General features: G+C 42.5%; 1 protein-coding gene across 6 annotated transcripts in view; it reads left to right on the top strand.

Moving 5' to 3' along the window:
• GRAMD1B (GRAM domain containing 1B) overlaps positions 1-25389 on the top strand; it is a 145086-nt gene that overhangs the window by 12267 nt on the left and 107430 nt on the right. For all 6 annotated transcript variants that reach the window (XM_064732270.1, XM_064732265.1, XM_064732268.1 and 3 more), the window contains exon 2: positions 10460-10537. In XM_064732270.1, coding sequence (XP_064588340.1) covers positions 10460-10537 — 78 coding nt within the window. The remainder of the gene's footprint in view (positions 1-10459; positions 10538-25389) is intronic.

Consider the following 25389-nt stretch of genomic DNA (forward strand, 5'->3'; position numbering starts at 1 on the left):
AATATCCAAAATACAAATGCATATTTATGACTTTGGTACATCCCATTCCCAATATGGATATTGATTTTTATATCCATAGATATCAATTCAATACAAATATTGAATACCCAAAATACAAATGCATGTTCATGACTTTGGTACATCCCATTCCCAATGTGGATATTGATTTTTATATCCATAGATATCAATTCAAGTATTGAATACCCAAAATACAAATGCATGTTCAAGACTTTGGTACATCCCATTGACCAATATGGATATTGATCTGGTACCAATATCCAAAAACTCTTGAATAGTTTAGAGTTAGAAAGTGTTTATTGTGGGATAGCTCCCAAATACACACCACAATTTACAGAGTCCTTTATCTATGCAGGTATTGAATACCCAAAATACAAATGCATGTTCATAACTTTGATAAATTCAATTCCCAATATGGATATTGATCTGGTACCAATATCCAAAAACTCTCTAACAGTTTAGAGTTAAAAAGTGAATGTTTATTCCAGGATAGCTCTCAAAAACACACCTCAATTTTTACAGGTGATCACAGAGCCCTTTTATCTGTACAAGTATTGAATACCCAAAATATAAATCCATATTCATCACTTTGGTACGTCCCATTACCACTATGGATATTGATCTGGTACCAATATAAAAAAAACTCTCTAACAGTTTAGAAATTGTTTGTTTATTGTGGGATAGCTCCCAAATACACAGCACAATTTACAGGTGATTACAGAGTCCTTTATCTATACAAGTATTGAATACCCAAAATACAAATGCATGTTCATAACTTTGATAAATTCAATTCCCAATATGGATATTGATCTGGTACCAATATCCAAAAACTCTCTAACTGTTTAAAGTTAAAAAGTGAATGTTTATTGTGGGATAACTCTCAAATACACACCACAATTCACAGGTTATTACAGAATCCTCTTATCTATGCAAGTACTGAATACCCAAAATACAAATGCATGACTTTGGTACATCCCATTCCCAATATGGATATTGATCTAGTACCAATATCCAAAAACTCTCTAACAGTTTAAAGTTAAAAAGTGAATGTTTATTGCAGGATAGCTCCCAAATACACACCACAATTCACAGGTGATTACAGAGCCCTTTTATCTATACATAATACCCAAAGCCTTACAAATAAATGGATTTATTAAACAAAGTGAATATAAAATACTCATCTGGGTTCAGACCTGGCATTCTCATTAAGCTGGGATTTTTATTTTTTTTTTTTATAATGCCCCAAACTCTTTCACTGATCCCATTTTCCAGCTCTTTCTATCCTATTTCTTCCCTTATCCCACTCATCCTTCACTGTGGGGAAAAAGAAATAAAAATTCCTTGGATTAAAATTCTACCAAAAACCCCCGGAGGCAGAAAAGCTCAGTGGGTTCCTCAGCCACACCTGGAGGGCACAGGAGTTCCAGAAGGTTCTTGGTGTTCAAACATCGACCTGAGTGCCTGAACTTTGTGAAATTCTGATAAATATCTTCTGCTGAGCCCTGAAAGGCTGCTCATGCATAAATTCAGAGATCCTGGCTCTGCCTCATCCGCCAGAGACTGAAATCTCGGAATAAAATGAGACTTTTCTGCCTTTTTAAAGTGAATATTAATAGTACAAAATCTGGTTGATAGCTCAGAACTTCCCAAGTGCAAGAGAAATATTGAAATATTTAAGGCAAGAGCAGCAAAATTCGAATTTGCTTCAAACAAAGTGTGTGGGATCAGAACACCTGGGTTTAGTCAGTAGAAAAATGGGATTTTTGTACTGGGTGAATTGCTTGGTGGAGGAGTGCTGGAAGCAGAACCTTCAAATATTTAACTCTTAAAAGTCCTGGTTAATCTGTGTTGAGGATTTTTCTGTATTTTCTAAACTAATAATTAACGAGTTGGCATGAGAATTAAGGAAAAACCACAGGGCACAAAGCTGAAAGTATTTTTATTGTCTTAGAAATTACAGGAACCAAAGGAACACCCTGAGCCCCTTTTCCATATTCAAGTTTATCACTGCTGAGCTTAGGAATGAAGATTTAAACCTTGTCCAAATTCAGGTTTAAATCTTGTCCAAATTCAAGTTTAAACCTTGTCCAAATTCAGGTTTAAACCTTGTTCAAATTAAATTTTATCACTGCTGACCTTAGGAATGAAGATTTAAACCTTTTCCAAATTCAGGTTTAAACCTTGTCCAAATTCAGGTTTAAACCTTGTCCAAATTCAGGTTTAAACCTTGTCCAAATTCAGGTTTAAACCTTTTCCAAATTCAGGTTTAAACCTTGTCCAAATTCAAGTTTAAACCTTTTCCAAATTCAGGTTTAAACCTTGTCCAAATTCAAGTTTAAACCTTTTCCAAATTAAATTTTATCACTGCTGAGCTTAGGAACGAGAGGATCAGTTTTGCCAATTTCCTGACAGTTTTATCCAGCTTTTTTGACTTTCTCTGTGGATACAAAATTCTGTCTGAGCATTTCTTCCCTTGTTATTCCTCAGAACAAATCCCACCTTTCTTCGTCTCCTGTCATTATCCCATATTTTAAATTGTCATCACACACTTCCAAAGGAACACTTAATAGCAGGTTATCCTCCAATGGACTGAAAAACATCACAAAACAACAGGCTCTGAGCATTTCAGTGAATTTAACAGCTTCACTGCCTAATAACCAGAAAGTTGAAATCATTTTATGTTGTGTAAAAAGCTCCCAAAGCTTTCTGCAAGGCACAGATAATGCTGAAAGGGACAGGTGGGTGAAAAGTGATTTTTTTTTTTTCCTGTTGAGTTTTTAATTGCTCACAATGCGGAGCTGAGGTGTTGAATTTCAATGGGCTGCAATGCCTGGCTTCTGTTAAATTTTAAACTTTCATTTGGAATGTGAACTTTATGGGGCGGATGAGGAGGAGGAAGAGGTCTAAGGTTCAGTCGAGCTGTCCCAAAGGGAGTTTGCACGTGGTGCTGCCTGGGACGGGCTGGGAATTCTCTTGGGGTGAGTTTGGCTCCATCTGAACTGAAATCAGGAATTTTGGTGGGAGGATTTCTATGCAGAAAGAAGAAATTAGAGAAATTATCTCTGCATTGCTTCCTCTGATCAAAAAGGGGAATTTTGTGGTAGAGGAAGATAAATGTGGTTCCCTCTCTGCTCTCCATAATGAAGCTCAGAAATGCAAAAAAACCCCATTTATTTGCTTTTAGGAATGCATTTTTCTTATCCAGCTGTTGATTTACAGCTCAGAAATGTAAGAAAATCTTTATTGCTGCTCCAGCACTGCTGGCCTGGGCAGGCTGGGAATTCTCCTTGGCTAAATTTGGTTCCACCTGTCCATCTGAACTGAAATGAGAAATTTTGGTGGGAGGATTCCTATACAGAAAGAAGAAATTAGAGAAATAATCTCTGCAGTGCTTCCTCTGATCAAAAAGGGAAATTTATTGGCAGAGGAAGGTAAATGTGGTTCCCTCTCTGCTCTCCATAATGAAGCTCAGAAATTCAAAAAAATATTTATTTGCTTTTAGGAATGTATTGTTCTTACCAGCTGTTGATTTACAGCTTAGAAATGCAAGAAAAAGCTTTATTTGCTTCATTTGCTGCTCCCAGCACTGCTGGCCTGGGACAGGCTGGGAATTCTCATTTGGCTCCATCTGAACTGAAATGAGAAATTTTGGTGGGAGGGTTTCTATCTAGATACAAGAAATTAGAGAAATTATCTCTGCAGTGCTTCCTCTGATCAAAAAGGGGAATTTATTGGCAGAGGAAGGTAAATGTGGTTCCCTCTCTGCTCTCCATAATAGAGCTCAGAAATGCAAAAAAAAAAAATTATTTGCTTTTAGGAATGCATTGTTCTTACCCAGCTGTTGATTTACAGCTTAGAAATGGAAGAAAAAGCTTTATTTGCTTTATTTGCTGCTCCCAGCACTGCTGGCCTGGGACAGGCTGGGAATTCTCATTTGGCTCCATCTGAACTGAAATGAGAAATTTTGGTGGGAGGGTTTTCTATGCAGATACAAGAAATTAGAGAAATTATCTCTGCAGTGCTTCCTCTGATCAAAAAGGGAAATTTTGTGGTAGAGGAAGGTAAATGTGGTTCCCTCTCTGCTCTCCATAATGAAGCTCAGAAATTCAAAAAAAAGCTTTATTTGCTTTTAGGAATGTATTGTTCTTACCAGCTGTTGATTTACAGCTTAGAAATGGAAGAAAAAGCTTTATTTGCTTTATTTGCTGCTCCCAGCACTGCTGGCCTTGGACAGGCTGGGAATTCTCTTTGGATGAGTTTGGCTCCATCTGAACTGAAATCAGGAATTTTGGTGGGAGGGTTTTCTATGCAGATACAAGAAATTAGAGAAATTATCTCTGCAGTGCTTCCTCTGATCAAAAAGGGGAATTTTGTGGTAGAGGAAGGTAAATGTGGTTCCCTCTCTGCTCTCCATAATGAAGATCAGAAATACAAAAAAAAGCTTTATTTTCTTTTAGGAATGTATTGTTCTTACCAGCTGTTGATTTACAGCCCAGAAGTGTAAGAAAAAGCTTTATTTGCTTTATTTGCTGCTCCCAGCACTGCTGGCTGGACTGGCTGGGAATTCTCATTTGGGTCCATCCGAACTGAAATCAGGATTTTGGTGGGAGGGTTTCTATGGAGATACAAAAAATTAGAGAAATTAATCTCTGCAGTGCTTCTCTGATCAAAAAGGAAATTTATGTGGTAGTAGGAAGGTAAATGTGGTTCCCTCTCTGCTCTCCATAATGAAGCTCAGAAATGCAAAAAAACCCCATTTATTTGCTTTTAGGAATGCATTGCTCTTATCCAGCTGTTGATTTACAGCCCAGAAGTGTAAGAAAAAGCTTTATTTGCTGCTCCCAGCACTGCTGGCCTGGGGCAGGCTGGGAATTCTCTTTGGGTGAGTTTGGCTCCATCTGAACTGAAATGAGAAATTTTGGTGGGAGGATTTCTATCCAGAAAGAAAGAAATTAGAGAAATTATCTCTGCAGTGCTTCCTCTGATCAAAAAGGGGAATTTTGTGGTAGAGGAAGTAAATGTGGTTCCCTCTCTGCTCTCCATAATAGAGCTCAGAAATGCAAAAAAAAAAGAATTATTTGCTTTTAGGAATGCATTGCTCTTACCCAGCTGTTGATTTGCAGCTCAGAAATGCAAGAAAAAGCTTTATTTGCTTTTAGGAAGGTGTTTCTTGTTTAAATTATCAATATAATTTATTATATCAATATAATTTATAAATTTAATTCATAAATTACCAAGTTTAATTGTTACACTTCATGAAAATGTGCTATTTGTTTAAATTATCAATATAATTTAATGTATCGATATAATTTATAAATTTAATTCATAAATTACCAAGTTTAATTATTACACTTCATGGACAGGTGCTTCTTGTTTAAATTATCAATATTCTTTAATATATCAATTTAATTTCTCAATTATAATGTTTAATTATTACATTTTAAGGAAATGTACTATTTATTTAAATTATCAATATAATTTAATGTATCAATTTAATTTATATATTTATTCATATTATTCACATATTAATTCATAAATTACCAAGTTTAATTATTACACTGCATGAAAATGTGCTATTTGTTTAAATTATCAATATAATTTAATGTATCAATATAATTTATATATTTAATTCATAAATTACCAAGTTTAATTATTACACTTCATGGAAAGGTGCTTCTTGTTTAAATTATCAATATTCTTTAATATATCTATTTTATTTCTCAATTATCAAGTTTAATTATTACACTTTATGGAAATGTGCTATTTGTTTAAATTATCAATATAATTTAATGTATCAATTTAATTCCTCAATTACCAAGTTTAATTATTACACTTTATGGAAATGTGTTATTTGTAGTTTTGGTACTGTTTCCCCCCAAAATAAATGTTACTGGGTAAAAATTGCTCTTTAGAATGACAAATTGCAATTTGGTGGGGGTTTATTTTATCCCATATTTGTATTTCTGTGATACGCAGGCCTGTGCCTGCCAGCAGTGACACACAATAAATTAGTTTTATTTAACATTTAATAGAGAAATTCATCCCAATCTGAGTTTCGGGAAATCCTGAGCAGCCCCTGCAGCTGCCACAGGAGAGCTCTGCAGGATAAATGAGCAGAAAATTCAATTATCGCCCACAAAATGCCCGTTCCAGGGGGGACAGTGACATCTTGTGGGCTCGGCTTGCAAGGCTGGCCAGAAATTCAGTCAAAATTGGGTTTTTACTGCTCTTTTCTGCTTCTGCCCGGGACTGGGGAGGGTATGAACACCCAGCAGCTTGGTGTTGGTGTTTGCCTGTAAGAAATGATGAGATGCTGCCCAGGTGATGTGCAAAGTCATTTTTATATATATATTTAATATATATATATTAAATATATATATATATATATTAAATATATATATATTAAATTATATATATATTAAATTATATATATATTTTCAATATATATATTTATTAAATATATATATTTAATATATATATTCAGGAAAGTGTCACACAGTGGCATTGAGACTCCAGACCCTCGTGCTGGTTGTGAATCAGATTTAAACTCAAATCTTCCTGTGGGTTCCTCCTTTCAACCCCAAATGTGGATCCTGAACCTCGTGTTTTCTGGGATCTGGATTTTAAATTGAGTGTTCCAGAGGTTATAAAGATGTTTTCTGGGATCTAGATTTTAAATTGAGTGTTCCAGAGGTTATAAATATGGGGTTTTTTGTAATCTGGATTTAAAACTGAGTGTTCCAGAAGAGTTACCCAGCTCTGTGTGTGTTTTCCTTGATGTGGATTTAAAATTGAGAGTTCCAGAGGTCACAAAGATGTTTTCTGGGATCTGGATTTTAAAATTGAGTGTTCCAGAGGTTATAAAGATGTTTTTTTTTGTAATCTGGATTTAAAACTGAGTGTTCCAGACGAGTTACCCAGCTCTGTTTGTGTTTTCCTCAAGCTGGATTTAAACTGAATATTTCAGAGGTCACAAAGATGTTTTCTGGGATCTGGATTTTAAAATTGAGTGTTCCAGAGGTTACAAAGATGTTTTCTGGATCTGGTGTTACAGCTGAGTGTTTCAGAGGAGTTCCCAGCTCTGTCTGTGTTTTCATCAATGTGGATTTAAAATTGAGAGTTCCAGAGGTCACAAAGATGTTTTCTGTAATCTGGATTTACAATTGAGTGTTACAGAGGAATTACCCAGCTCTGTTTGTGTTTTCCTTGATGAGGATTTAAAACTGAGAGTTCCAGAGGTCACAAAGATGTTTTCTGGGATCTGAATTTACAGCTCAGTGTTCCAGAGGTTATAAAGATGTTTTCTGTGATCTGGATTTGCAGCTGAGTGTTCCAGAGGTCACAAAAAAATGTTTTCCTCCATCAGGATTTAAGCTGAGTGTTTTAGAGGAGGTTACCCAGCTCTGCTTGTGTTTTTCTCAATCTGGATTTAAAACTGAGTGTTCCAGAAGAGTTACCCAGCTCTGTGTGCATTTTCCTTGATGTGGATTTAAAATTGAGAGTTCCAGAGGTCACAAAGATGTTTTCTGGGATCTGGATTTACAATTGAGTGTTACAGAGGTTATAAAGATGTTTTCTGGGATCTCGGTTTACAGCTGAGTGTTTCAGAGGAGTTACCCAGCTCTGTCTGTGTTTTCATCAATCTGGATTTAAAATTGAGTGTTCCAGAGGTTACAAAGATGTTTTTTGTAATCTGGATTTACAATTGAGTGTTGCAGAGGAATTACCCAGCTCTGTTTGTGTTTTCCTTGATGTGGATTTAAAATTGAGAGTTCCAGAGGTCACAAAGATGTTTTCTTTTTCTGTAATCTGGATTTACAGCTGAGTGTTCCAGAGGTTATAAAGATGTTTTCTGTAATCTGGATTTACAGCTGAGTGTTCCAGAGGTCACAAAAAATGTTTTCCTCCATCAGGATTTAAGATGAATGTTTTAGAGGAGGTTACCCAGCTCTGCTTGTGTTTTTCTCAATCTGGATTTAAAACTGAGTGTAGAGGTCACAAAGATCTGGTTTTCTGGGATCTGGATTTAAAACTGAGTGTTCCAGAGGAGTTACCCAGCTCTGTTTGTGTTTTCCTTGATGTGGATTTAAAATTGAGTGTTCCAGAGGTCACAAAGATGTTTTCTGGGATCTGGATTTTAAATTGAGTGTTCCAGAGGTCACAAAGATGTTTTCTGGGATCTGGGTTTACAGTTGAGTGTTCCAGAGGAGTTACCCAGCTCTGTTTGTGTTTTCCTTGATCTGGATTTAAAATTGAGTGTTCCAGAGGTCACATGTTTTCAGAAAACATCCCAGATGTTTTTTCTGTAATCTGGATTTACAGCTGAGTGTTCCAGAGGTTATAAAGATGTTTTCTGTAATCTGGGTTTACAGCTGAGTGTTCCAGAAGAGTTACCCAGCTCTGTGTGCATTTTCCTTGATCTGGATTTAAAATTGAGTGTTCCAGAGGTCACAAAGATGTTTTCTGGGATCTAGCTTTACAGCTCAGTGTTCCAGAGGTCACGAAGATGTTTTCTATAATCTTGGTTTACAGCTGAGTGTTCCAAAGGAGGTCAAACACCTCAGCTTGTGTTTTCATCCATCTGAATTTAGGATGAGTGTTCCAGAGGTCACAAAGATGTTTTCTGTAATCTTGGTTTACAGCTGAGTGTTCCAAAGGAGGTGAAACAGCTCTGCCTGTGCTTTCCTCTATCTGAATTTGAGTGTTCCAGAGGTCTCAAAGCTGTTTTTTGGGATCTGGATCAAAGCTGAGTGTTCCAGAGGTCACCGAGATGTTTTCCTCAATCTGAATTTAAGATTAGTGTTCCAGAGAAGGTCAGACAGATCTGTTTTCTATGATCTGGATTGAAGTTTAGTGTTCCAAAGGTCCCAAAGCTGTTTTTTGAGATCTGGATTTACAGCTGAGTGTTCCAGAGGTCACGAAGATGTTTTTTTGAATCTGGATTGAAGTTGAATGTTCCAAAGGAGAACAGACAGATCTGTTTTCCTCAATGTGGATTTAAACTGAGTGTTTTAGAGGAGGTTACCCAGCTCTATCTGTGTTTTCCTCAATCTGGATTTAAACTGAGTGTTCCAGAGCTCCCAAAGCTGTTTTTTGAGATCTGGATGGAAACTGAATGTTCCAAAGGAGGTCAGACAGATCTGTTTTCCATGATCTGGATTTAAACTGAGTGTTCCAGAGGTCACAAAAATGATTTTCTCAATCTGGATTGAAACTGAGTGTTCCAGAGCTCCCAAAGCTGTTTTTTTTGTGATCTGGATTGAAGCTGAGTGTTCCAGAGGTCCTAAAGATGTTTTTTTGAGATCTGGATTGAAGCTGAGTGTTCCAGGGAGGTCGAAGATCTGTTTCCCAATTGGATTAACTGTGTTTTACAGAAGGCTACGCTCTATCGGGTGTTCTTGATCTGGATTAATGAGCATAAGGAGTCAGAGAGATCTGTTTTCTATGATCTGGATTTAAACTGAGTGGTCCAGAGGTCCCAGAGCTGTTTTTTGAGATCGGGATGGAAACCGAGTGTTCCAGAAGAGGTCATATCTGTTTTCCTCCATCTGAATTTAGGCTGAGTGTTTTAGAGGAGGTTACCCAGTTCTGTCTGTATTTTACTCAAACTGCGTTTAAACTGAGTGTTCCAAAGGAGGTCAGACAGATCTGTTTTCTCTGATCTGGATGGAAGCTGAGTGTTCCAGACTAGGTCAGATCTGTTTTCCTCAATCTGGATTTAAATTGAGTGTCCCAGAGCTCCCAAATCTTTCTGTGAGATCTGGATGGAAGCTGAGTGTTCCAAAAGGAGGTCAGAGAGATCTGTTTCCTCATTCTGGATTTAAACTGAGTGTTCCAGAGCCCAAGTGTTTGGAGATCCGGATGAAGCGGATCAGTGTGGTGTTCCAACTAGGTCACAGATCTGTTGCTAAATCGGTGGATCTGGGTGTCCCCAGGTGCTCTGTGACACCAGGATGGGATCTGGGTGTCCCAGGAGTTCTGTGACACCAGGATGGGATCTGGGTGTCCCCAGGAATTCTGTGACACCAGGGTGGGATCTGGGTGTCCCCAAGATTTCTGTGACACCAGGATGGAAGCTGGGTGTCCCCAAGAGTTCTGTGACACCAGGATGGGATCTGGGTGTCCCCAGGAGTTCTGTGACACCGGGATGGGATCTGGGTGTCCCCAGGAGTTCTGTGACACCAGGATGGGATCTGGGTGTCCCCAAGAGTTCTGTGACACCAGGGTGGGATCTGGGTGTCCCCTGGTGCTCTGTGACACCAGGATGGACTCTGGGTGTCCCCTGGTGTTCTGTGACACCAGGATGGGATCTGGGTGTCCCAGGATTTCTGTGACACCAGGATGGGATCTGGGTGTCCCCAGGAGTTCTGTGACACCAGGATGGGATCTGGGTGTCCCCTGGAGCCTGCCCAGCCCTGACTGAGCCCGTTGTGTGTTGCAGCAGCCAGCAGAGCAGCCAGCAGAGCAGCCACGACGATGACTCCGCGCGGTTCCTGAGCCCCTCCGTGCGCGAGGACAGGTGAGTCTGTGCCCTGAAACCTCACCTGTGTTTCCTTGTGCTTCTCACAGCTGGTTTGAAAAAAAACGGGGTTTAAATTGGTCTTATCGATGTCTAAAAAAGTGCATTTTTCATCACCTTGAATGTGGGGCAATGAATCCAGCCAGAATTTCTGTCTAAAAAGCTGATTTTTCATCACTTTGAACATAGGACAATGAATCCAGACAGAATTTCTGTCTAAAAACCCACATTTTTTATCACCTTGAACATAGGACAATGAATCCAGCCAGAATTTCTGTCTAAAAAGATGATTTGGCATCACCTTGAACACAGGACAATGAGTCCAGACAGAATTTTTGTCTAAAAAGCTGATTTTTCATCACTTTGAACATAGGACAATGAATCCAGAGAGAATTTCTGTCTAAAAAGTGCATTTTTCACCACTTTGAACATGGCACAATGCATCCAGCCCCTGAAATAGCCAGAATTTTCTTTTGGGGCTCTTTCCTCAAACTCCAGCTGCCGGAGCAGCTTCATTAGAGGTGCTGTGTGCTGTTAGCAATTAGCACCTCTGAGCCTTAAAATCCCACAAATGGAATTTCCTGGGTGGATCCTTTCCTCAGCAAGGAAAGCTTGGTTGTTTCGTTCACTTTTGATGCGTTGTGGCAATCCTGAATTTCACATTTAAGCTGGGTTAACTTGTGTGCAGCACCTGGGTGAGAACTGCAGTGAAGTTCCAGGAGAAACTTGAATTTGGGTTGATTAATGACACTTTCAAATTGCAGCATTGGCACAAAAGCTGTTGAAAACTGATTTTTGGTGTTTATTTGGGTGTGTGATTTATGGGTGCTGCTTTGCTCAGAGCCACATGATGAGGAGTTTTGCTGCATCTTCTAGGTCAAGTTTTGAGCCTGAATCTGCTGAGTTTTCTTGTGCTGAGCCATGAGTTATCACTGATTTATTTTCCTTGCACTTCTCAAAGTTATCTAAGACGAAATGTGATTTATTTTGGTTTAGAATTGTTTAAAAACCTGCATTTTTCATCAGCTTGAAAGTGGGAAAATGCATCCAGCCCCTGAAACAGCAGGAATTGACTCACTTGACCCTAAGGAGCCAATTAATATCCCATATTAAAATTGCACATCCCACGAGGGGTTTTGGCTCAGAATCAGCACTTGGGAGTTGTAGCTCACCTCCTCCTCCAATTATCCATCTCCCCGTGGCTGTGGAGCCCGGACTAATTAACAAAACATCCTTAATTGACTGACAGGTGAGTGCTAAAAGCCAGAAAATAGAGTGGGACAGCAGAGCAGGGGGGTCCTGAGGGCACCTGAAATTCCACAGGTGAAACAGGGTGAGGATTTGTTAATACAATTCTGGGTTTGGCAGTAGGGAACCATTTGGAAATGCCGCCTGCTTCAGATGGATTTTAAAGGGAGCATTTAGGTTGGTGATAACAATATTTTCCTGGCTGGAAGGGGCTGATTTCAAAACTATGCAAAGCCAGAGCAATGCTGAGCCTGCTGACCTCTTACATTTAGGACCAGCAACGTTCCTGCTGCCTAAATTTAGTTACAATTAACTTCTATTTGCATAGATCCTAAAATTATCCCCATGTGGGATAGTAAATTATCTTTTCTACTGGTTTTTTGGTCTCATTGCTGATGTAATTCCCTCAGCCTTCACCGGTACAGTCTTCCTTTGGATATTGGTGGTTTGTGCTCATGAAACTTCACCAAAAAGTAACTCAGACACACCTTTGGATGTAAACTGGACAGGAATTGGTGAGAAGGCTGACAGAGCCTTTGAGAGCTTGCCGTGTGCTCTACTGAACAACAGAGATGAAGGTTGTTTCTGAGGCGTTTGAATCCTTTAGATCCCCCAGAAACTGAATGAGGAGGATTTATTTTTGGTGCTTTTAGGTGGTATTTTTTTTGGACCCGTAACAAAGAATCCTCCAAGCACAGATTTGAACCTCTGAGCTTGTTTTGAGGAACACCAAGGCAGTTCTGGTCACATCTCCATTGACTATTGCACACCAGCACTTTAAAAACCCCTAAAAACCGCACAGCCACCCAGGTGTTGGGATCTTTAGCTGCTCACAGTGACCCTGAGAAGGGTTCCAAAGTCTCTTTTCCCAGCCCGGCGCTTGAAGAAGGAGTCAGGGCTCTTCATTTCTCAGTCTCAAGGTTGTTTATTGTATCTTATCTATGAAAAAATTTCTCTTGTCTTGTTGAGGTCCATCCAGCAGGACAGTTCCAGGCACTCTGCCTGCCCCCAGGGCAGTGTTATGTCTTTATACTAAAAACTACATGTACAATATTTACAATTACTTTCCAATACCCATCACCTATGTTAGACAGCAAGCTTCTACTCTAAACCATCTAAAAGTGCCACCATCACAGCAGAAGATGGAGGCCAAGAAGAAGAAGGAGAAAGGCTGGATGTGATGGTGTTCACAGGGGTCTGAGGATGAGGGAAGAGATGAGGATCTGACTCCATGTTTCAGAAGGTTTGATTTATTATTTTATGATATGTTAAAAGAATAGAAGAAAGGATTTCATCAGAAGGCTGGCTAAGAATAGAAAAAGAAAGAATGAATAACAAAGGCAGAGAGTCCGAGCCAGCTGACTGTGATTGGCCATTAATTAGAAACAACCACATGAGACCAATCCCAGATGCACCTGTTGCATTCCACAGCAGCAGATAACCATTGTTTACATTTTGTTCCTGAGGCCTCCCAGCTTCTCAGGAGGAAAAATCCTAACGGAAGGATTTTCCATAAAAGATGTCTGTGACAGCTGGACATACTCAGTTCCCTCCATCTTGCCTTCTGAACCCTCATACCAAAAACCCCAAAATCTTCTTTTCCACCTCATGATAACTTCACTATTATTCTGCCTAAATTGTTGTGGCTTGCTGATCTTCATGCAAGGTTGGTAATTTGCTCATAATCAAACCCGCAGGTGTTTTGGGCTCTGTTTCAGGGTCTCTGAACTCCTGGCAGGGTCTGGGCTGCTCAGGACAGACAGAGGGATGCTCTGGGTTCCCACACCCAGGATTTCACCTGTGTTAGACAGTGAGCTTCTGCTCTAAACCAATCCAAAAGTGCCAAAATCACGGCAAAGAAGAAGAAGGAGAAATTCAGGACATGCCCAAATTCTTCCATCTTGGCCCTGAACCCCCATTCTAAAAACCCCAAAATCTACTTTTTCACCTTGTGATAAATTCACCATCATTCTAGTTAATTTGTCATGGCTTGCAGATCTTCATCTAAGGTTCATAATTTACTCATAATCAACCCACAGGGGCATTCTGGGCTCTGTGCCAGGGTCTCTGAGCCCTGGGCAGGGTCTGGGCTGCTCAGGACAGACAGAGGGATGCTCTGGGTTCCCACACCCAGGATTTCACCTGTGTTAGACAGTGAGCTTCTACTCTAAACCAATCTGTAAGTGCCACCATCACAGCAGAAGATGGAGGCCAAGAAGAAGAAGGAGAAAGGCTGGACATGCCCAGTTCCCTCCATCTTGCCTTCTGAACCCCCATACCAAAAACCCCAAAATCTTCTTTTCCACCTCATAATAACTTCACTATTATTCTGCCTAAATTGTTGTGGCTTGCTGATCTTCATCTAAGGTTGGTAATTTGCTCCATGCGTCATAATTAAGCCCACAGGGGCAACTTGGCCTCTGTGCCAGGGTCTCTGAGCCCCTGGCAGGGGTTTTGGACAGAGGGATGCTCTGGGTTCCCACAGCCAGGATTCCATCAGAGCTGGAGGATGTGAGCAGAAGGGAGGGCAGGGAGCAGGTGCTGTGCCCTGGCAGGTGCCCCTTGCCTTGGCACACTGCCCTGGCATCCCAGAGAGAGATGAGCAGGGAACGAGCTGCACCTGCTGACAGGAGCTGCCCCGGCCTAAAGCAAAGAGCTGCTGAGCCCATTGTGAGATGGGAGAAGGAAGGACACGCAGCTGAGGATGGCTGGAACCCTGCCGGGCAGGATTTCCACCAAAGGCGCAGCTCCCTCCTCAGCCAGGGATCCCCAGGGCAGCTCCTGGAGGTGTGAGGAGCAGACTGAACCTCCTGCCCTGCTCTGGGTGTGCTTGGGGCTCTGTGCCACCCTTCCTCTGAGCAGACTGAACCTCCTGCCCTGCTCTGGGTGCGCCTGGGGCTCTGTGCCACCCTTCCTCTGAGCAGACTGAACCTCCTGCCCTGCTCTGGGTGTGCTTGGGGCTCTGTGCCACCCTTCCTCTGAGGACACTGAACCTCCTGCCCTGCTCTGGATGCACTTGGGGCTCTGTGCCACCCTTCCTCTGAGCAGATTGAACCTCCTGCCCTGCTCTGGGTGTGCTTGGGGCTCTGTGCCACCCTTCCTCTGAGCAGACTGAACCTCCTGCCCTGCTCTGGGTGCGCCTGGGGCTCTGTGCCACCCTTCCTCTGAGCAGACTGAACCTGCTGCCCTGCTCTGGGCGCACTTGGGGCTCTGTGCCACCCTTCCTCTGAGCAGACTGAACCTCCTGCCCTGCTCTGGGGCTCTGTGCCACCCTTCCTCTGAGGAGACTGAACCTCCTGCCCTGCTCTGGATGCACCTGGGGCTCTGTGCCACCCTTCCTCTGAGGAGACTGAACCTCCTGCCCTGCTCTGGGTGCACCTGGGGCTCTGTGCCACCCTTCCTCTGAGCAGACTGAACCTCCTGCCCTGCTCTGGGTGCGCCTGGGGCTCTGTGCCACCCTTCCTCTGAGCAGACTGAACCTCCTGCCCTGCTCTGGGTGCGCTTGGGGCTCTGTGCCACCCTTCCTCTGAGCAGACTGAACCTCCTGCCCTGCTCTGGGTGCACCTGGGGCTCTGTGCCACCCTTCCTCTGAGCTGTGGGTGCTGTGCCGCTGCCCGCAGGGCTGGCACAGGCTGCCATGGTCCAGCAGCCCTGCCCTGGCACAGCGTCCTGCGGCACGGCGGCCAGGCAGGTGTGCCACCCCTGCGTCTCCTCCCTGAGGAAAAAACTCTCCCTCTGCAAATCCGTGTAAGTGCTGCCTCTGCCTGCTGAGAGGGAGCCAGGCTTCCTTTTTGGGGTAATAATGTTCTTTATTTTGGGCTAATAATGTCCTTTATTGGGATAAAAATGTCCTTTATTTTGGGGTAATAATGTCCTTTATTGGGGTAATAATGTCCTTCATTTTGGGCTAATAATGTCCTTTATTTTGGGCTAATAATGTCCTTTACTGGATAATGATGTCCTTCATTTTGGGTAATGTGTCCTTTATTTTGGGGTAATAATGTCCTTAATTTTGGGCTAATAATGTCCTTTATTGGGATAAAAATGTCCTTTATTTTGGGATTAAAATGTTCTTTATTTTGGGGTAATAATGTCCTCTATTGGGGTAATAATGTCCTTAATTGTGGGGTAATGATGTCCTTAATTTTGGGGTAATGATGTCCTGTATTTTGGGGTAATGATGTCCTTCATTTTGGGGTAATGATGCCCTTTATTTTGGGTTAATAATGTCCTGTATTTTGGGGTAATAATGTCCTTTATTTTGGGGTATTAATGTCCTTTTTTGAGCTAATAATGTCCTTTATTGGGGTAATGATGTCCTTCATTTTGGGGTAATGATGTCCTTTACTGGGATAATACTGTCCTTAATTTTGGGGTAATAATGTCGTTTATTTTGGGCTAATAATGTCGTTTATTTTGGGGTAATAATGTCCTTTATTGGGGTAATAATGTCCTTTATTGGGGTAATGATGTCCTTGATTTTGGGGTAATGATGTCCTTTATTTTGGGCTAATAAGTCTTTATTGGATAATATGTCCTTGATTTGGGTAATATCTTTATTTGGGGGTAATGATGTCGGTTTTTTGGGGGTAATAATGTCCTGTATTTTGGGGTAATAATGTCCTTTATTGGGATAAAAATGTCCTTAATTTTGGGGTAATAATGTCCTTTATTGGGATAATAATGTCCTTAATTTTGGGGTAATAATGTCCTTATTTTGGGGTAATAATGTCCTTTATTTTGGGGTAATAATGTCCTTTATTTTGGGGTAATAATGTCCTTTATTGGGATAATAATGTCCTTCATTTTGGGGTAATGATGTCCTTTATTTTGGGGTACTGATTCGTTTATTTTGGTACTGATGTCCTTAATTTTGGGGTAATGATGTCCTTAATTTTGGTAATGATGTCCTATTTGGGTAATGATGTCCTTGATTGGAGTAATGATGTCCTTAATTTTGGAGTAATGATGTCCTTCATTTTGGGGTAATAATGTCCTGTATTTTGGGGTAATAATGTCCTTTATTGGGATATAATGTCCTAATTTGGGCAATAATGTCCTTTATTGGGATAATAATGTCCTTAATTTTGGGGTAATAATGTCCTTAATTTTGGGGTAATAATGTCCTTTATTGGGATAAAAATGTCCTTGATTTTGGGGTAATGATGTCCTTTATGGGTGTTTTTAGCTGGAAGAATTTAGTGGGATGTGCTGGAAAGAGGTTTGGGGTGAATTTAGGGCTCGGTTCTTTGCTGATTGCCTGGGTGAGTCACTTGTGTCACTATTTATGAAAATTATTTATCACTATTTATGAAAATCACTATTTATGAAATCAGGAGAATTCCTCTTTTACCTCACAGGAAAACAGAGGTGGGGAATTAAGTCTGAGCTGCTCACATGCTGAAACACTTCTCAAAAATAAGTTAAAATACAGGCAGAGGGTTTAAATAATTGTGTTTGAGTTAAAATAATTCCACGGGTGGGTAAGGCTGGGATTGAGGCACAGATTTGGGTGAGATGTGGGCACATAAAAGAGCCCAGAATCACTGAAAGGAGACAAAATTGTGCATAAATTACCTTGAATTTCCACCAAATTAACCCCAAATTCATGAGCCTGTCTCTGCTTGATCTGAGGATTTGTTCTTTGTCCGAGACACCCATCAGGTTTAAGGAGGCAAAGTGTGTTTTAATTAAAAATTAAGCTACTGAACCAGAGGAAAAAATAATCTTTAGACTCAGCCTAAAGAGGAGAGAAACTGTTAAAGAGAGGAGAGCGTGGAAAGCAAGGCTGGAAATGGAGAAGGAAGTGAGTGGCAGTTTATAAGAGATAATAAAAAAACTATTTGCACAGAAAAACCCCAAATAAATCAAAATTATTTACATTTACACTGCTGTAAATCCAAATGATTTACACAGAGATCATATCTCAAGGAGGAAATGGAGAAGTTAACTTTAACAAAGATCTCTGATATATCCTGCATCTCATTTTAGTTCCTTAATCTGTGCAGCTCCCAATTCTGCAGTTCCAGGGCTGCAGGGCTTGCTGTTAATCTGAGCAATCTCATGAAGATTTCTCCCATAATGGATCAAAATTCACCAGGCAGCTTTCCAGGGAATTAGGGGAAAGTTTGCCACACAGACAAGCTGAAGAAATTCTGTTGGCTGCTTGAATTTTCCCAGGAAGTTGCGGGGAGAGCAGAAAGGAGGGCAAAGTTTGAAAATGGATAAATTTAATATTATTGATGTTCTTAGGGCTTGGTTATTCTGCATCTTTCTCCCTCTGTCCTTTTCCCTTTGGCACAGCATTCTGAGCTCCTTTTTGTGCAAAAATCCTTGCAGGAATGATCCTGATCCACTCAGATCCCTGATTTACCCCTCACAGATAGATCTTCATTTTCAGGGACGTTTTTAAAATTCTCCTGGCCAGGACTTGGAGCTCTCACAGCTCCTTGATCTGAACCCTGGTGCTTTTGCAATCACTTGGAATTGAGCTGGGATTTGAATCCAGCTCCAAACTCTGAGCCAGTTTGACTTAATATTAAACAGAGAGTTTAACCAGACTGCTGGAAGGTTTTTTTTATTGTAAGAAAGATGGTTAATATTTAGATTATGTGCCTTTTCTTTGCCCCTCTCACCTCTGGCTGACAAGAGCTGATCTGAGGGCAAGACCAGCAAAGAGAGACAAAACCATTGTGGGCTCCTTTTGCAGCACTGAAAATGCAGTTCTGCTGTAAAATTGAACATCAGAGAGTGCCACAGAACTCAACTGGTCCCAGCCTGTGCTGGGGCTGTCAGAGATGCACAGAGGGGAGGGTTTGTTGGGCACTGAGGATTTTGGGGTTTTTTGGGCATAGAAGAGAGGGTTTTGGGTTTTTTGGGCCTAGAAGGGAGGGTTATTGGCTTTGCTGGGCATAGGAGGGAGGGTTTTGGGGTTTGTTAGGCATAAAAGGGATGGTTTGGGGTTTGTTAGGCATAAAAGGGAGGGTTTTGGGTTTTTTGGATAGAGAGAGGTTTTGGATTGGCTAAAGGGTTATTGGTTGCTGGCAAGAGGAGGTTTTGGTTGTTAGGCATAAGGTGTTTGGGTTTGTTAGGCTAAGAGTTTTGGGTTTTGCACAGAAGGGAGGGTTTGGGTTTTGGCACGAAGGAGGTTGATGTGCCGGGAAAGGATAAATGCACAGGTGAGGAGAAACAGTGCAGGGATAAGTGAGGCAAACCCCACTTGTGGAGCCCATAAATTGCAGAGCACAAAAAGGTGTCACCCTGGTTTTTTAAGATTTTTTTAAGATTTTCTAATTCTGTTTCTGCAGGGAAGGGTTTGCATTGCAGACTTGGCTGTAAATTGAGGTCAGAGTTGCCCCTCTCACAGGGATGCCTTGTTAAACTGGATTAAATCCAGGATAAAATCCCTCTGTGGGATGTCTTTGGGGGCTCAGAACTGTCCTCCCAATCTTACTGCATGTGCCCAAACCCAAAGGATTTGGGAATTTTGGCCGTGCTGGTGATGACAGCAGAATGAATGATGCTGGAAAGGAGGGCAGAGTTCCCTGAGACAAAGCAGAGCGTGGGCAGCCCCTCTTTGTGTGCCTGTCACACAAACCCACCTTCCTCACGCTGGGAACACTTCAGCAGGGCTGGCATCACAAAAAAGAGATGTGACTCATGCCATGAGTGTGCCTGGTGCTTCTGCTGCGCAAAAAAAGTGAATTTGTCCCTTGTTCCACCTGTGTGGGGTGGCTGCAGTGCCACAAAGGCGATGTTCAGTTAAAATGGGCAGGGATGGGGTGCAGCTCTCCAGGAACCCTTTTTATTTTCTAACATTTTTCCCTTGTGAGTCATTTGCTGTTGATGTTATTCGGGTGTAGAATTTCCTAGGGGATGTTCTGGGAGCTGCTGAAGGGGAAGTGAAAAGTGATCTTAGACAAACAGAACTCCATCTGTGGGTCTGAGCAGCAGAGAAGGCAAATAAAACGTGAGGATGCACGTAATGGAACACATCCCTTGGCTTCTTTGCAGCCAAAATCCAGTTTAAAAGGGGAAATTCCCATTTCAGAAGATTTCCTGGGAGGTTAAAATGTGCATCCACTTAATAAAATTTAAAATGTGATGAGCTGGACCCCAGAGTGTCCCTTCTTGTGCTGAAGAGTTGAGTGAGCAGGTGGAGCTGCTGCTGCTGTCTGTGAGGAGTCAGTGCCATCTTTTCCCTTTTTACGGAGATTTTTAGCTCAAAGCAGTGGGGTGGAAAGGTTGTCTCAAGGTAGGAGCCCCTTGGGTTGCTACAGCTTTAATCTGCTTCTGTTTTTAATAAAATCTCAGAGATTTCAAGCTTCTCTTAATCTTGGAGATGAGATGGGAAAAATCTCTGAATTTGTAGTGACTCCTTTGATGTGCAGTGGGCAGGGAAGGGATAAATGCACAGGTGAGGAGAAATAGTGCAGGGATAAGTGAGACAAGCCCTACTTGTGGAGCCAATAAATTGGAGAGCAGAAAAAGGTGTCACCCTGTTTTTTTTAAGATTTTCTAAGCCTTCTGATGTTGACATTCTCGTAGTGAACTTTCTCACGCGCTTTCTGTAAATAACTCATTGTTTTGCATTCCTTTATGGAAGAGGAGAAATTGATGGGCTGTTGGTTTGTCCAGTGTCATTGGAGAGGTGGCACTGTCACCCTCTAATCTGCTGTCACTTTTGGAAATCTATAAATGTTGGAGTCAGAAAATAAACTTCCCTTTTCTCCTTCACCTTGAGAGCAGCCATGTGAGCTTGTGTTCTTTCGTGTTCTGTAGCAACAAAACAGATTTGTTTTTTACAAATCTTTAAATCTTTTACAAATATTTCCTTTTGTTCTTCCCCTTGAATTTTTGGAGGATCTGGGCCCACAATAATCTGGATTTTGGCTGCTCACAGCCCTGGCTGAAGGCACAGGGGATGCTGATCCTCCTGCCTTGGCAGCTGGAGGAGAAATTATTCTTGAGGCTCAGTGGTGCTGCCTCAGCTTCCCTGGGGATGGGGCAGGGTGTGAGTGCTGGGAAGGGATTTGGGAATTGCTTCCTTCAGCTGGAATGCTGCTGCCCTCACAGGATCAGTGGGAATTGCTTCCTCCAGCTGGAATGCTGCTGCCCTCACAGGATCAGTGGGAATTGCTTCCTTCAGCTGGAATGCTGCTGCCCTCACAGGATCAGTGGGAATTGCTTCCTTCAGCTGGAATGCTGCTGCCCTCACAGGATCAGTGGGAATTGCTTCCTCCAGCTGGAATGCTGCTCTCCTCACAGAGCCCTTTGCATCTCACAGCCATCAGCTCTTTCTGAAGGCAGCTGCTCACTGCAGGGCATTTCTTCTTCGTTCTCTGTAGGGACAGAAAAATTCCACCGGTCTGAGCTGGGAATTGGAGGTGTTTTGCACTGGTTTGGTGAAGGAGAGCTGAACAAAGCAATTCTCTCCTGGCTTTGCAGTCAGCACACACACCTCCCTCGTCACGGCCTGTTCTGTGCTCTCAGTGCTGTAAATCTTTGGGAAATGAAAAGATTTGCAATGGTTACCTTGGGAAATGAGTGCATCTTCGCATTTCGTAGTCAGCAGTGAAAAGGGAGAGGTACCAACGATTCCAGAGGAGGGTGGAACATCCTTTCATGGATTTTACCTCTGTAGGGTGTCCCCTGGCTTCCTTCCACACTTTTCAGCAGGCGTTTTCTGCCATTTCAGGAGATTTTAGGAAAGCTGGGATAGTGGTAGTGGGCAGGTAAATTCTGCCCTTGAGAATTCCATTCCAGTAACCATTGCAGCCCAACTCTCTTTGTTTCAACAGAGAATTCATTCTCTCAGCTTTCTGCATCTTACCCCACAGCAGCACTGCATCTGGCAAAAGGGAATGAGCGCATCTTCACATTTCACAGTCAGTAATCAAAAAGGAGAGGTACCAACTATTTGAGAGCTTGGAATACCCTTTTATGGATTTTACCTCTGCAAGGTGTCCCCTAGCTTCTTCCTAAGCTGAACATCCACACTTTTCAGCAGGTGTTTTCTGCCATTTCAGGAGTTTTTAGGAAAGCTGGGACAGTGGTAGTGGGCAGGTAAATTCTGCCCTTGAGAATTCCATTCCAGTAACCATTGCAGTCCAACTCTCTTTGTTTCAACAGAGAATTCATTCTCTCAGCTTTCTGCATCTTACCCCACAGCAGCACTGCATCTGGCACGAGGAAATGAATGCATCTTCACATTTCATAGTCAGCAGCCAAAAGGAGAGGAATGTGGAACATCCATTCCAGAGGAATGTGGAACATCCTTTTATGCATTTTACCTCTGCAAGGTAAAATGCACACTTTTCAGCAGGTGTTTTCTGCCATTTCAGGAGATTTGGGAAAATCTGGGATAGTGGTAGTGGGCAGTCTGCTGGGTCAGTTCTGCCCTTGAGGATTTAATTCCAGTAACCATCATCATCAAACTCTCAAATGAACAGAGAATTCATTCTCTCAGCTTTCTGCACCTTACCCCACAGCAGCACTGCATATGGCAAAAGGGAATGAGTGCATCTTCACATTTCATAGTCAACAGCCAAAAGGAGAGGTCCCAACCATTCCAGAGGGGCTTGGGATCCCTTCATAGATTTTACCTCTTCAAGTCATCCCTTGGCCTCCTCCTGATCTGAGCATCCACACTTTTCACCAGGTGTTTTCTGCCATTTCAGGAGACTGGGGGAAAATGTGGGATAATGGTAGTGGGCACTCTGCTGGGTTAATTCTGCCCTTGAAAATTTAATTCCAGTAACCATCATCATCATCAAACTCTCAAATGAACAGGGAATTCATTCTCTCAGCTTTCTGCACCTTACCCCACAGCAGCATCTTGCATCTGGCAAAAAGTCTCCGAGGCAGCTGCTCCTTTAAAATGGAATTGCCTGTGATGGGAGAAATCTGAGAGCAGAGCAGCTCCAGCAGCTCCCTGCTCAGCTCTGCCCTCTCATCAGCCTCGTCACTGCTGCTTCCTCTGGGCCAGGCTGCAGTGGGCACAGCGAGCCCCAGAGGCGCCCCAGGGCTGTCCCCTGCAGCCCTGCATCCTTCCTTCCACGCTGGACTCGGAGGTCACGGCCCTGTGCTGCTTTTCCCCCTGCCCCACTGTGCGTGTGTAACCCGGCCGGGGTTTTATCCTCTTTGGCTGCAGCCGTGTTTTCCTGCCCTGCTGCTGCAGGGAGGCTCCCTCAGGCTGCTGGGACTGGCCTGGGACAGATCCCCCCCTGCTGCCGATGACTGTAACCGTGTGAGTGCTCGCTGACCTCTGCCTTTCTTCTTCTGCTGTTTGCCTGCCCCTGCGCTGCCCTGGCCTGTGCTGGGTGTTTGTGCTGCGCATCTTGGTGTGTGCAGCAAGGTCAGGCTGGGATGGCACCAGCCCCTCTGCTTTTTCCCCTCTTCTCCTCCAACTTTCCCCCATCCTAATACTTTCCCCCACCCTAATACTTTCCCCCACCCTAATACTTTTCCCCCTAATACTTTACCCTACCCTAATACTTTTTCCCCCTAATACTTTTCCCCCTAATACTTTACCCTACCCTAATACTTTTCCCCCTAATACTTTCCCCCAATACTTTCCCCTCACCCTAATACTTTACTTTACACCACCCTAATACTTTACTTTCCCCTATTACTTTCCCCTATTACTTTCCCCCAATACTTTCCCCCACCCTAATACTTTACTTTACCCCACCCTAATACTTTACTTTCCCCTAATACTTTTTCTCCTAATACTTTCCCCCTAATACTTTCCCCCACCCTAATACTTTACTTTACCCCACCCTAATACTTTACTTTCCCCTAATACTTTACCCTACCCTAATACTTTACCCTACCCTAATACTTTACTTTACACCACCCTAATACTTTACTTTCCCCTAATACTTTTTCCCCTAATACTTTTTCCCCTAATAAATACTTTTTCCCCTAATACTTTTTCCCCTAATAAATACTTTTCCCCTAATACTTCACCCTAATACTTTTCTTCTCCCTGCTTTCCTTTCCCCCGATTAGCCCTGCCCCAAACCTTTGGCTGCTGAGTGCTGGCTCTGCTCAACCCCTTCCTGCTGTGTCAATGCCATTCCCATGGGATTATGGGCCTGTTTGGGGGTCTGGCAAAGCTTCCAGCTCTGTAGGAGTTCATGATTTCTTTAGTCTCTGCTCCAGGTTTAGGGTTCTTTATGTGAGTTCAGGCTTTGTGCAGCACCTGCTGCCCATCCTGAGGAACCAGGGTTGGCGCTGGGTGGCTCTGTGGGTCAGGGGCATCCTGTGCCCTCTGTTCCTGCTGCCAGCCTTTGTTCTGCCCTGCTGTTGATGCCACTGGCACTGGGAGAGCCCCTGAAGCTGCAGGGGAAGGCTTTCAGTGCTGCTCTGAAATTCCTCCCTGCAGCCCCAGGTGTTGTTCTTTAGCTGATTTCTCCTGTCTCAGGTTTCAGAAATGAAGGGTTCAGGATCTTTGCCCTCCTCTGCAGTCATCCCTCTAATGGCTGTTATTCCTGAATTGTAGGTGCATTCTTCACCAGTTTATCTGAAACTGGAGGTTATTTGTTTATAGGATATTGCAGGAGCTACCCCACAGATCCAGATGGGAACAGAAGGTTTGGTTTCTCCAGGGTCTCCATGGATGATCCCTCAGGCAGGGCCAGCCCATCCAGGCTGTTGGACTGAATATAAAGATTTAGCTTGGAAAGACTTTGGTTCCAACAGGTCTGAAGGCTTTATTTAGGTATTTAAAGCACTCTGATTTGGGGAGTCTGCATGTTTAACATGATGCTGAGTGGAAATCTCCTCCTGTTCAGGTGTTGGGCTGTGGTGTGATGGGAATTAATTCAGACCATGACATAACTGAGGATCTCTTTGTCTCAAAGAACAAAACCAATCAAGATTTCTGCCCCAGGCAGTGACCTCTTGCTGCCTGCTCACAGTGGCTGCACATTCTTGGCAATGGAGGCAAAAATTAGGAAATTAGGAAATGCCTTCCCTTTGAATTGCCCTGCAAAGGAGAATGGGGATTTCTCTCTGAGGCGTGCCATGAGTCAGAGTTCTCTGTTCCCCAGATTTGCAGTGACTGAGCCTTTCCCGAGCTGGGAGAGGTTCTTGCACCACCCCAGGCAAAAGGAAGGCTGAGTTCAAACAGGCAGGACAATGAGGGGAGGCAAAGAGCCAAAGCACAGCGTGAAAGCAGGATTCAAAAATTCTAATATTGCTCAAGAAAGCAGCAGTTACAACCTGAATCATCCCAGCCTCTCTGCCTTCCTGGTGCTGCCCCTCATTCTCCTGATACAAATATCTTCCTGTCCCCAAGTCTCTCTTTTATTATTTTAAATAGCATATTTAAAATGATATAATTTAATTTTTTTTTTAAATAAGGGAATTGTTTTTCTCCTTTTGATGGAGGGCTGGTTTTCTCCACTCTCTGATTCTGAGTAGGAATCAGAAAAAGGCAGGAATATTCCAAGTAGGAATAAGAAAAAGGTGGGAATATTCAAAGTAGGAATCAGAAAAAAGGTAGGGATATTTCAAGTAGGAATCAGAAAAAGGTAGGAATACTGCAAGTAGGAATCAGGAAAAGGTAGGAATCAGAAAAAGGTAGAAATATTCCCAAT

This window comes from Zonotrichia leucophrys, chromosome 24 (genome assembly GCF_028769735.1).
Source record: "Zonotrichia leucophrys gambelii isolate GWCS_2022_RI chromosome 24, RI_Zleu_2.0, whole genome shotgun sequence".
Classification (NCBI taxonomy): domain Eukaryota; kingdom Metazoa; phylum Chordata; class Aves; order Passeriformes; family Passerellidae; genus Zonotrichia; species Zonotrichia leucophrys.